The following is a 13,282-nucleotide window of genomic DNA, read 5'->3' as shown; positions in this document are numbered from 1 at the left end:
CTTCTTTACTGGTGAGCATAGACTCCAATTCTGGGACTTAATTTGTGCAGTCAATCTTTCCTTAAAGTTGCTTTATTCATGAGCAGTTTTAAAATGTTGAGTCCCTCTGTTAGCAACTGGAGGCCACATATAATTTCAAGAGTTTATTTACTTGGTAAAACCTGATTAGCCAAACAATGAATTTCTTAAGAGGAAGGGGAAGAGAAGATATAAGCTTTTATGACTGGAAGTGATAAAATAAAATCTTGTCAATTAAAATACTGAATAAATCATGTTATTCGCTACAATCCCAACATTCTAGAATGTTTGGTTTGGTTTGGACTGTGGGATGTTTAATTATATTTTATCATAGAGACCTTACCTTCCTTGCTGGTTTGGTAGTCAGATTTTGTTGACTGTCCCTTCTCCTCTGTGGATTTTTGCCACACTATTTTCTCCTGGTTCATCTCCTATGTGTCTAAATACTCCTAAGTCTCCTTTGCTGGTTCATGAGCCATAACAAAGCCTTGATAGTGGGTGTTGTTCAATGTCCTTTTTCCTTCTCCCTCTATTGTCTTAATGGGTGAGTTCATAATCTCCTATGGGTTAAATTACCATCTCTATGCAGATGACTTCCAGGTCTATATATTCAGCTCAATCATTCCCCTAATATTATATCCCAAATCACCAACTGACTACTGGATATTTCAACCTGAGTGACCTAGACACATCTCACACTCAGCAGATCCAAAACAGAATTCATAATCTTTCTTCACACCTTCCCTCCTACTGTTCTACTTCTGTTGAGGGTACCATCATCCTTCTAGTTACCCAGATTCACCACCTTAGCCTTATTCTCTTTTGTTGTTGTTCAGTCGTGTCCGTCTCTGTGACACCTACTCTTCACTGTTCCCACAAGTCTAACTCAATTATCAAATTTTGCTGTTTCTACTTCCACAGTATCTCTCATATCTACCCCCTTTTCACCACTCACAGGCACCACTTTAGTTCAGGCCCAAATAACCTCTCACCTGGACTCTAGGGATGGCTTTCTAATTGGTCTCCTTGCCTTGTCTCTCACTACTACAATCTATCCTCCATACTATTGTCCTAAAGGGAAAATGTGACCATATCACTTCCCCCTCAGTGAAATTCAGTGGTCCTCTATCGCGTGAAAATAGGCAAACAATTTCTGTTTAAGTCAAGACTTCACATAGCTTCCGGAGATAGTTCTTATTTGAAAAAAAACCTCATATACAACTAAAGTGTAGGAGTTGTCCATTAATGTATCATATACTCTTTACTTCTCATTGCAGCAAAACACACTCTTGAACCACAGATGCCCATGTAAGCATTGTAGACATGAATAACTGATGAATATCAGCAATGACTGTGATTTTGCCTGTACTCAGATTCAGAGTTCCATAGGGGTATTATCAGGGAGTCGTAGGTTAGCTTGTAGGAAAGCAGGAAAAGACCCCCAGTAACCAATTTCTGTCTTATTTTAATGCTTTTGGCAGTATGTTTCTGCTCAATGACCACATTCGTTTTTTTTTAAATTTAGCAGTGGAAAAAATTATTATATAAAGAAAAGAGACCAGATCTATTAGGGAATATACTTTTTGTGGATCCCAAATCTTTTTATAGCTAATTTGGGTTTTATTTAAAGCCCTTATACATATCTACCAATTCTTTCTGGAATGTTAGAGAGATGAGCAAGCCTCATATGATTCATATCTTTAAGATAAGTTTTCCTTAAGATAGAGCTACCCTTCACTCTACCTTAGCTCTACTCTTAGCTCTGTGGGAGTGTATACCCTTAGGTATGAGTTCTCACAAGTTTTGGTTACGATAGTAAAGATATGTGCATGAAGATCTGCCGCATTTTTGTCTAACCAGGATGACTCATATATACACTTCATCCAAATTCAGGTAAACATTCTTAGGAGCATGCTTTGGGGAAGGGGAACTAATGTGGAGAGAGACCTGCCTAAGAGTAAACATAAATTTAGAAAGTCTGGAGATCTTGACAGTCCCTCTTGAACCCACTACTATGTATAGGAGAATCAGACCTTTCTTGGAGGTACCCTCAACCTTGAAGTAGAGGGTTTCTGGTAATAAACATGTTATTGTTGACACCTATATGGTCCCTGGACTTTGACCTCTGGGACCTTGGATCTGGCTAAGAATGGAACTTTGAAAGCTGACAGTGGCAAAGCCCTCAAAGAATGGTATCTTCTTCATGCAATGAAATGGAACACACACACAAATTCATACTAGGTAGCATGTGTAAAATGGGCCAACTTGCTATTTTTGACCAAATCTGTATGTCCTCTTGTTACTGTACATTTATGGGAGTATTAGCTCTAGTGAATGTTTATGGGCCTATTGGTTCTCGTGCATTGGAAATGTACTCTGGCAGATCTGATTTATCTTTGGTTGATGAAATTCATACTGGTAATAAAAAGCTGACTTGGAACTCCAAATTTTTTATTGCCAGTTGTACTACTAAAATATTTTCTAATGATCTTAGCAAAATTGCTGATCTTTCTCTAAGGAAATAGACACATTTGTATTGATTTTCTCCACTCAAAGAATAGCTGACCTATGTTTTCATGGTCCCCACTTTATTTCCATACAGTTAAACAGTTGTATTGGAACCCTAATGGAGCACCATTTCTATTAATATTCATACAAACCCCCAGACCACTCCCATAACTTGACTCATAACTTTTCTATAAATATCAAGATAGAAGCGTTAGGAATGGACTCAAAAATGTTCATAGGAAAAATTGAAAGCTAATAAAATTTTCAGAAATCTTCATCACATCAGTAATTTTGCCTAGTCTGTGTTGTTTTCATACCCAAAATGGATCTTTGCTCATCCAGTTAATGATATATTTTCTAAATAAGTCAAAATTTGCTTCAAAAGTAGCTTGGAGGGGGGCAGCTACATGGCACAGTGGATAAAGCACCGGTCCTGGATTCAGGAGTACCTGAGTTCAAATCCGGCCTCAGACACTTAACACTTACTAGCTGTGTGATCCTGGGCAAGTCACTTAACCCCAATCGCCTCGCCAAAAAAAAAATTGCTTGGAGGCAAGAAAGATATATGTAATTTTGTACAGATAGCATAGTATTTGATATATACTTAGCTGAAAACTCCTTTTTTATCTATACCTTTGCAAAGTAGCATTACAATTGGTATCTCCTAAGATCTACAATTATATACTAGGTTATAACTTAGACTAGGACAGTGGCTCATAGACAGTAAAAGCCCCCAGTTACTGGGAAAATGAAGAAATAAAAGGATCTCAGTCAGAAACCACCTGAGATAGACAAAAGTTTCTACATCTGATCTAATATATGTGAAAGAATAAGAAAAACATACTAATTTGTAAGAACTCAGTTGAGCATATGGTATATCTTATATGAATCATCAAGATTAAATATTTCTCATCCCTGAGGTATTTTTGTATCTCTGGCACTAATCTACTTCTTTTTATCAATCCAAGAGAACAGAATTTTACTTGGGTAGGTAAAACTACTGCGCTTCGGGAAGAATAAGCCAACATCATGAGGCTCTCTTGAAAGTATCTGTTCTCATGACTTGAAGAGAGTCTTATATAAAATGTCAGGGATCTGTCTGTAATTTTCTGAGGCCTTTGTGGATATTGATTTATTTGAAAGTGTTATTTTGTTCACACCTCATAACAGATCCCTACTGATTTTTCATAGGTCCAGAATCAGAAATGACCTGTAAGTAAACTGTCTAAGTCAGTTCAGTAAAACTTAATTAACTGAGAATTCAGTAATTTGGCATTTTGATCTTTTAGAAAAAAAGACTCTTTTGAAATCCACTTCTGCTTAGCCAAGCCCTTTCTTCTTGAATGAATAACAGTATATTACAAAAATGTTCTACAGGAAAGACTTAAAAATACTTAAGATGATAAAATCCCTTCACATACTTTAAGAGTATTCGTTGAAATCCTAATATACAAATAGCGTGCTACGGACCCACTATTAGTAGTACAAGTACTTTGAGTTATTTTTCCAGTAATAATATCAATAATAACATTTCTATACCATTTAGTATGTTAGGCACTGTGCTGAGTGTTTTACAATTATTCTCTCATTTGATCCTCACAACAGCTGGGAGGTAGATGCTATTATTTTCACCCCCATTTTACAGATGAGGAAACTAAGGCAAACAGAGTTTAAGTGACTTTTCCATTGTATACAATGAGAGATATTGGCAATCTCCTCTCTCACCAAAAGTGTTGACTTAAATTCCATCACTAAAATCGCATTCGAAACTTCCACTAACAAGCTATCCTTTTTAAACACAAATAACCTTGGTGAGAAGTCATTATAGCAAATATAGTAAATATTTCTCATTTGCTAATTCTTTTCCATACCTGAGAAGAAGTCCAAATGTCCACAGCTGTCTCCTGAATGGGTGGCTCTCTCAGCGGAGTGCGTGCTCTAGTAGCTGGTAGCAAATGCTTTTTAAGAAAAAAAATGGAAAAGTAGATTTTGTTTATAGTTAATAGCAAAGACTCTCAGCAGTGTCTTGGAGCAAATATATTTCAATAAATGTGCATTTTCAATACACACATACATGATGAACAGTTCATAATAACTTTTATTACTTTGCATTGTGTCTAGAATTTCACTGTCTTTATCTTTGATAGTTATTGTGCTATGATGCCCAGGGTCATTTTCAGGATCAGTCTAACTCAGTAAGTAAAGGAACTCTAGATGACACTTTGGTATGGACATTCCCCTTCTAAAGGGAAGTAGTATGGCCTAAGGGATAATGAGCCAAGCTTGAAGCCAAGAAGACTTCGTTTTAAACCTTACCTCTGACAAATCATTTAACCTCAGTGTTCTAGGTACTCTTCAAGACAAGAAAGTGTCTGCGTTGGTAGAGAGAGTGTCCTCACCAACAAGTTCCCTAAACCAATGAAATCACAGATCTGACCCATATCTGTAGGCTGCCCTAATGGTGAATATTTTATGGGGTTGGCGTCATTTCAGAAAACAAAAGCACTGCCCATGGAAGGTAAGGTGTCAAACTGTAGGGTTCTTGTCAGAGAGCAATATGAAAACATCAGTTGCTTATTAGGTAGAATAATACTAAAAGCCAACTTTGTATTAAATTTCTTCTTGACCTGGCCCTGCTCAGATCGTTTCAGCAGGCCAAAGACCCTATCCTACTTTCTACTTTAAGACAAAAGAACCACCTTCCCAGAATAAAATGGATCAAGGGATTAAAAGGATTGCTTCCCATGAAACACTAAATTTCTTCAGACCCAAGACAATCATACAAAGCACATCCTCACCTAAAGTTATTAATTGATTGTACAATGTCATAAATGGGTTATATGGGCTGAATGATGTCACAGTGGGGTTTCCAAACTTTACAATGAAACTTGGTTATAATCTCTTAATGATCTTATCATTTTTTGTTAAATGGCACCTGGTAGAGTAATATCACTCCTTTGGTCTCTATCTGTATAGACAGTACCATACCATACGTAATGAAATGATATAAACGATGGACAAACATTAAACTCTGAGAGCCTTTCTAAGCACACAATGAGAACTACTGCTTTAGGATCTCATGTGCAAATTCACTAAAGGTTTCTAGGAAGTGAAACAAACAAACAAACAAATGTTTTCAGAATTCTTTGCTTTCTTACCAGTGGGTAAGTCCGGATAGCGATCACATTTGGATCTTTTAAAGCAGAGTCAGTTATCCCGAGCTCGCCTGCAGCCTTTTGGAGGAAGAAAACAGAAAAAAAAAACACACTATTTAATTATATGCTGCAAACAAAACAATAACAACAAAACCACTTAAAATACTAATAAAAGGAAAAAGGAGACTAATTGGCATAAAATTTGGTAAGGCTTGAGAACCCATAAACAGATAATTACATGGTATCATTTATGCTTTTTTCAATTACTTCCCTCTGAGTCTAATTTCAGTTTTATATTTCCCTCATTTTTACTTCTGTGAAAATTTTATCTTATTAAACAAGAAAACAATGAGCTTGAAACCTTGATGACAAAACTTAAATACTGGTCTGTTTTCCTAAGATTTGTGTCATTCTATTTCCTAATGGATATGTACATGTGAAAAAAAATTAACTGATAAAAAGCAGTTGTCAGAAGGAGGTAAAAGAGTCAAGAAACCAAAGAAACCACAATAAGCAACAAATCTTTTTGTTAAACATGCAGAAATGCCAGCAAATCAACATCAGTTGAGAACAAATTTGTAGAACACTACCCAGAAGAACATTGGAAGGAAAAGAGAAACACAATTTTATAAAACAGAAAGAAAATAAAAATGAAAGAGAAATGTCTAAAGGAAGCTCAGCATGAGATTCAGTTAAACCACATAATGCCAAGTACATTTATAGATGAACCTCAAACAACAACAGATATAAAATATAGTAAAATCTTTGTCAAGGCTTCTGTAACTATTTTCATTATCAATAACAGAAGAGCTTCCATATTTGGACTCTAATACCTCAGGCCCCCAAATGCTACAAGAAGTAGAAATGACACTAATGAAGATAAGGTTTGAAATAGCAGTTATATCTGACCAAGGACATGCCAAGGAAATTGTGAACTAACTCTAAATAATGGAGGAATTCTTTTATAAAATATCTCAGAGAAGAGTAGAAACAAGTGGAATAGGGTAAGTAAATTATATTATTGCCCCCGCAAAAGTCCATTGAGAGAACTTCAACTAGTAATTAATAAACCTACTTTTTCATTTAAAGAAATCCTTATGAGTTTGATCTCTCTCTCTTTATATATATATATATATATATATATATATATATACACACACACACACCTAGTACAAGACAAAGCTTATTGGTTCAAGTATCAGAAGACTATTGATGACCATTCACTTCCTTCTAACTTTGGGCACATCACCTCATCCAAAGATTTATGTTTCTTAATATATGTTTGCCACCACTGTGATGCTGGTTGTCTTCTGCAAGATCAAAAGGGCAAAAGGTTTCTCCAGTAGATGGTGGGGTCTTCTAGATGCTTTGTTTGCAGTGATTACATCAAGCCCCAGAACATGACAAGTTCTCCTCCATAAGAACCATGATCATTCAAAACTGAGATCAACGTAACAATTCATACAAGAAAAACTAAAGGATGAAAAATGCCTATGGACTTGAATATAATATGGTCAATTCACTCACTTCATATTTGGGACAAGAACTACAGATAGACATTGATTTGGGCCTGGAACTGAAGAGAAAGAAGAGCAGTGATGGTTGCAGACAGAAGCAAACCCTTAGCGTCATGAAGCTTAGAGGAGAGGAAAGAGAAGGCTAGGAAACCTCTTCTCATCTGTATTTATCAGAGAACGAGAGACAACATTTTAAAAAGAAAATCTAGGGGGCAGCGAGGTGGCACAGTGGATAAAGCACCAGCCCTGGATTCAGGAAGACCTGAGTTCAAATCCGACCTCAGACCCTTGACACTTACTAGCTGTGTGACCCTGCGCAAGTCACTTAGCCCTCATTGCCCTAAAAAAAAGAAAGAAAATCTAGAGCCTTCCAAAAGAAACATATCCAAAAGCTAAATTATATTTCGGTTACCTAGCTCTGAATTCCCTTTGCAGCTACCCCATTTGTGTCAGTGTCAAGTGAGAAGGAAAATAGCCAGAGAAAAAGAAAATGTTAATTCACTCAGTGTTTCTCCCCTCCCCACAAAGCCCCTCCTCCAGCCTCTCAATGTTGCAACTGGCATATACAAATCCAAACAGCCACCATGACCCTATGTAAAAAGGCATTGTTGAGTTGTACATTAAAGCAATGGAAGTAGAGGAACTCTCTGGATAGACTGACTCATTCTGGGCATGTAAAAGGAAATGGTTAATCCTTCAACTTTTAGAATGCTAAAGTCTGGGTCCTGAAGCCTGAAGGAAAACTGAAAGAACCCAATTAGGTGGTTAGTGGGTATGCCAAAGTTTCTGGAGAACTTTTAAAGCAACCATTTTTGCTTATTCTTATCCAATGATGATGGTACAGTGAATATAGAACCAGACCTGGAGTCAGGAAGACCTGATTTCAAATCCAGCCCGAGACACTTTCTATCTGTATGACCCTGGGCCAGTCACTTCATCCTGCTTGTCTCAGTTTCCTCATCTGTAAAATGAGGTGGAGAAGGAAACTGCAAACCACTCGAGTATCTTTGCCAAGAAAATCCCAAATGGGATCAATGAAGAGTCAGACACAACTGAAGCGATTGAACAAAAGCAACAATAATACACTGATATGATAAGAGCAATTGACAAATGTATTCATAACTATATGGGATTGTAACACAGAGAAGAAAATACTTCAACTGCCCATGTGCAAGACAGAGAAAAATAGAAGACAACATGATCTAAAAAACATAAGGAGAGGGAACCCCAATTTTCACTCTAGCTCTGCCACTAACTAGTACATTATGTTATATCTCTTAAAGCTTCAGGTTCCTCATACAGCTAAACTGAGCACATTAGACTAGACGAGCTCCAAGAATTACTTCAGCTCTAACATTCTATTCTTGGATTCTAAGGTGCTTTCTTTTGACTTCCTTTTTAAATGCCCAAGTTTCTGGGAATACAATACTAAGTGAGTTTTGCTAAAGAACATGAAGTGTAGTTTGACAGTGCTGTTTAAAGTGACAAAGATCACATCCAGGGTTCTTGGTGAGATGAAAAAGAAGTCATGAATTAGATATGAAGGAGCTTTAAGAATAAAAAATTATGTTTGTATAAAGCTTTTAAAAGACTGTGTTACAAAAGGAGATTCCCAATTAAATCCCAAGAGAGGGATTTGACAGCTCCTCTTTTCTGGAAAACCTACTATATATTCAGCTTTCAGAAGTTTGTATTTTTACCAAGTCTATTAGAGTCATATTTTCTATGCATACTGTAAGTATCTGATTTAAACATACTCTGTCAACTGTGAGCAGTTTGATGGCTTTCTGAGTTGTCTTCTACCACCTACATAATATTGCATTCGAATGACCATTACATCAAGTAGAAATAGCAGCCTGGGTGGGTAAAGATTTACAGTTATGGAAATGTGTCTTGTTTTGAAGTTGGACAACTAGGACATAATTATAATTAGCCAAAGCTACTCAACAACGAATTGGCTACTTAATGGGCTTGATTAGTGAAATCGCAAGAACACTGTCAATTTTCTATAAAACATACCACCAAATTTTTTGTTGTTGTTTACTCATTTTCTGTTGTGTCCAGCATTTTGTGACCCCATTTGGGGGTTTTGTTAGCAAAGATACTCAAATGGTTTGCCATTTCCTCATCCCTCTCATTTTGCAGATGAGGAAATTGAGGCAAACAGGATGAAGTGACTTGCTCAGAGTCACGCAGCTAGGAAGTGTTTGAGGCTGGATTTGAACTCAGGAAGATGAATTTTCCTGACTCCAGGCCTGATGCTCTATCCACTATGCCACCTAGCTGCCCACCAAATGGAGGAGAAAAACAAATGTTTTGTGTCATCATGGAATCGTCCTCCACAACCCAACACCCAAAATAACAATTAAAATGTATATTAGGGGCATCTAGGTGGCACGGTGGATAAAGCACTGGCCGTGGAGTCAGGAGGACCTGAATTCAAATCCGGCCTGAGACACTTGACACTTACTAGCTGTGTGACCTTGGGCAAGTCACTTAACCCCTGTTGCCCCACCAAAAAAAAATGTATATCAATCAAATAAGATCTTCTGAAATTGGAGAAGGGGAGAGAAATCTTCATTCCTTCCCCAGTTTAGGATGTTGAAATATGTAAAATTTCTGAACTTGACTGTATGTAATGGTTTTCTTATCTTTACTTCTCATTTTTTCTGTTGGAGGAAACATAACAAAATAAAGAAAATTCTCCTTCTTTCTGAGGGGATCATGAAGCTTTTCTACTTTCATGAGGTCCTAGATTCTTTTGTTGCTGTTTGAAGGTGAAAAACTGTGGGTACAGAATTGAAGCTTCTAGATTAGAACACCAATCCAAAGACTGTTCCTCAAAGAAGTAGGAGATGAGGAGAGGAAACATTTACAACGGGTAGTTGGAGCTGATCTCTGGGTCCAGAAAAGTTAAAAAAAAATCTGTTTCCACTTATCCGAAGACTAAAATATGTTTTGATGTGGTTATAGAGAAGAAGTATTCATCCCAAACCAAGATGGCTGTAACCATACAGTTCTCATCTCTCTCACAGTGGTGATTTCTTCTGGCATCACTGGTTCAACTACCATCTGTATTTGCAGATGACATGCAAATATACCTTTTTCAATCCTGTCTGTCTCTGGAGCCCAGCTTTGGTAATTCCCTTTGTAAAATGTTTCATACAGCTCAATGCCCACGTTGTTTAAGTGGGAAAAATGACAAATATATGTCACACTGGACTTTCAAGCAGAATGTCAAAGCAACCACACGTCATATTAGCTGTCCTGAAGAGGCATCTGTATTGAGCTGAGCATAACCTGAAATGTACCTTTTGGTTTTAATGTTGCATTCTCTGGACACTAACCTAAATATCAGGAAATATTTCCTTACCTTGTTTTTTTTTAATTAAGAGGCTGAAGCTCAAGTGAGCCACCAACCTGTCTCTTCAGTAACAAGGATTGTACCATGAGGCCTAGCCAGCTTTTGTTAAGAAAATTACATATGCTCTTTAAAATTCTTGAGGAATGGAATGTAGTTGTATGATTTTTATTTCTTTATATGCATGCAACACTTAATAATATCATACTTTGCCTTCCTGAAAATTGATGTCAAATTGTCAAGGGGAAGGTAAAGTACCTTATAGGAAGCATGGAGTCTCTGTTAAAGTGTCCTTTTATTGAGGTTTGCATTTAAACAATGTTCAATGACAAGAAAGAAAGAGCTAGATCAGATTTAAATTATTTCAAAGAGTTTGGGTGTCTTTTGCAGCCATGGACCTCAAAATTTCCATCAAGAAGTAATAATAAAAATAATGTTATGGGGGGCAACTAGGTGGTACAGTGATAGAGAACCAGCTCTGGATTCAGGAGGACCTGAGTTCAAATTCAACCTCAGACACATGACACTTACTAGCTGTGTGACCCTGGGCAAGTCACTTAACCCTCATTGTCCTCCAAAACAAAACAAAAACAAACAAACAAACAAAATAATGCTATTAGAAAAGCCTGTTCATCCAGCATTCTCTTGACCAGCAATCTAGAAGATAGATGGTGCAGAGATGATTCTGGTATTTTTAAGTAATAAGACAAAGCCTATGGTGCTCACTCCAACTATGTAACTTCTGTTCTTCTTCTTCTAACTTTTACCAAGCCTTCACGAGTTTCATGGTGGGGGAGAAGGAAGGGCAGAGGCGGTATTTTTAGATCCAGGAAGCTCTCATCCATATTACCATCCCACCCCACTCTCTGGAGATTTTGGCCATAAAATCTCTGTTAAAGAAGAGGGGATGGAAATTGATCATGTCCTGCTATAAAGGAATTTGATGGCAAGATATTATCATTAAACAAAAGGATCCCTGTTTGGTTGGATATGTCTCTGTTACATTAGAGAAGACAGGTAGTTGACATAATTGATCAATCAACAAGCATGTATTAAATACTATTACAAGCTTAGCACTGTGCTAAAAGCTTAAGGATACAAAGACAAAAGTGAAAAAGGGAAGACAACATGGACACATAAGTACATGCAAGAATATACCAAAAAAACACATGCAGCAGGAACGCCAAGAAAGGATTAATGTAGAAGGCAGCATTAGGCTGTGTGCTAAAGGACCCCAAGGAATACAGGTATCTCTATCTTTGGAACTGTGGTTCTCGTTATCCTAGGTGCTTCCAAATACCAGAACTAGGATACTGAGGGTTTGTGGAGAGGTGAAAACATATTCATTTTAGTCGAGCAGTTATAGAGTAGGCCTGCCTCCCTAGTCCCAGGTAGACTCTGGGGCCTGGGGACTTCCTGTTGGCTCAGTCCTAATGGCTCGACTTTCCCACAGAAGCCCACGACTTGAATTCATGGGGAGATGAGACAGACCAGAAACTTCATGATTTACTAACGTTTCCTGTCCACAGAGTAATTAGGAAGCATTTATTGGAATTAAAGGGATGTGCAAACCTATGTTTATCAGTATGCTGGCACATCTAGAAGACCTTACACCCTGTGATGAATCCCCCTTTTATGCTTGCAGATTGGTGTCAGCAATAGAAGCCTACTTGTATTCATGCAGTTCCTTTCTCTACTTCCCCAAACCCAAATGTTGGCATCTGGAACAAAAGCTAAACCCAAAATGTTGCATAATTAGTAGGGGACTGAATCAAAAGAACTGTGTAGAAATGATGTTGTCAAAATCCATTTTCAGAGCTATGTGATAGCACTCTATAAATACAAGCTAAATTTTATTTTGAGATATCTATCCTCTCTGGGGCCAACAAATGACATCCATAAAGTTAAGATGATCCTAAAATTATTAGTATCAGAAGATTGCCTTGCCTAGATGACAACTTGCCAGGCTAGTTTCTGAGCTCAGAGATTTACAGCTGGACTGGTCATCTAGTTTTAAAGATAAGAAAAGTGAGACTCTGACATGTTCATACTTTCATATACTTAGACATAGTTATATAAGATGTGCTATTACATAGTAGGTTTTCCAGAAAATAGTAGCTGCCATACTTATATATTGACACCCCCCCACACACAAAGTGGTTAAAGGGCAAGAATCAGAAAAAAAAAGAGTTGTCACAGGAATTAAATCTCAAGATGGCTTTATTTGGTGAGATCATGGCTTATGGGCAGAAAATAATTTAAAAGTTCTCACTCATGGATAACAAGATTATCTCTTAACATTTACAATATAAGAACCTGTTCTAACTATGGACGTGCCCTTTTTGTAAAAAATGAGATCTTGCTAAACAGATACAGAAACTCAGTGAATCTCAAATTTTATGGATTAAGCAATTTGAAACTGACATTCCCCGATGAATCTCAAGCACAGTGACAGTACTAAATTCCCGAAGACTTCTCCTTGTGAACTGGAAGGGTTCAAGGACTTACAGTTATAGAATTTTCAGAGTTCTTTAAAATGTGACTAGTTCTTTCTTAGCTAGATTAACTCCTCTTTTTATATCTGAGGATCCAGGGGAAAGTGCTTTTCCTAGATTAAACAGCCTATTAGGACCACTCCAACTAACTAGGGGGAACCTATTTTCTGAAATCAAAATCATTACTTAGCAGAAATATGGCTCTGATGATGCCAAAGCCACATAGTC

The 13,282-nt window shown here is 37.2% G+C and overlaps 1 protein-coding gene across 1 annotated transcript in view; it reads right to left on the bottom strand.

Annotated features, from left to right (window-relative positions):
* Window positions 1–13,282, bottom strand: part of PCDH11X (protocadherin 11 X-linked) — a 539,199-nt gene that overhangs the window by 303,222 nt on the left and 222,695 nt on the right. The window contains exons 5-6 of the mRNA XM_043974371.1: window positions 5,685–5,759; window positions 4,398–4,484 (exon numbers count right to left, since the gene is read on the bottom strand). Coding sequence (XP_043830306.1) covers window positions 4,398–4,484; window positions 5,685–5,759 — 162 coding nt within the window. The remainder of the gene's footprint in view (window positions 1–4,397; window positions 4,485–5,684; window positions 5,760–13,282) is intronic.

Source organism: Dromiciops gliroides, chromosome X, assembly GCF_019393635.1.
Source record: "Dromiciops gliroides isolate mDroGli1 chromosome X, mDroGli1.pri, whole genome shotgun sequence".
In the NCBI taxonomy this organism is placed as follows: domain Eukaryota; kingdom Metazoa; phylum Chordata; class Mammalia; order Microbiotheria; family Microbiotheriidae; genus Dromiciops; species Dromiciops gliroides.
This window is presented reverse-complemented; position numbering and strand designations above follow the sequence as displayed.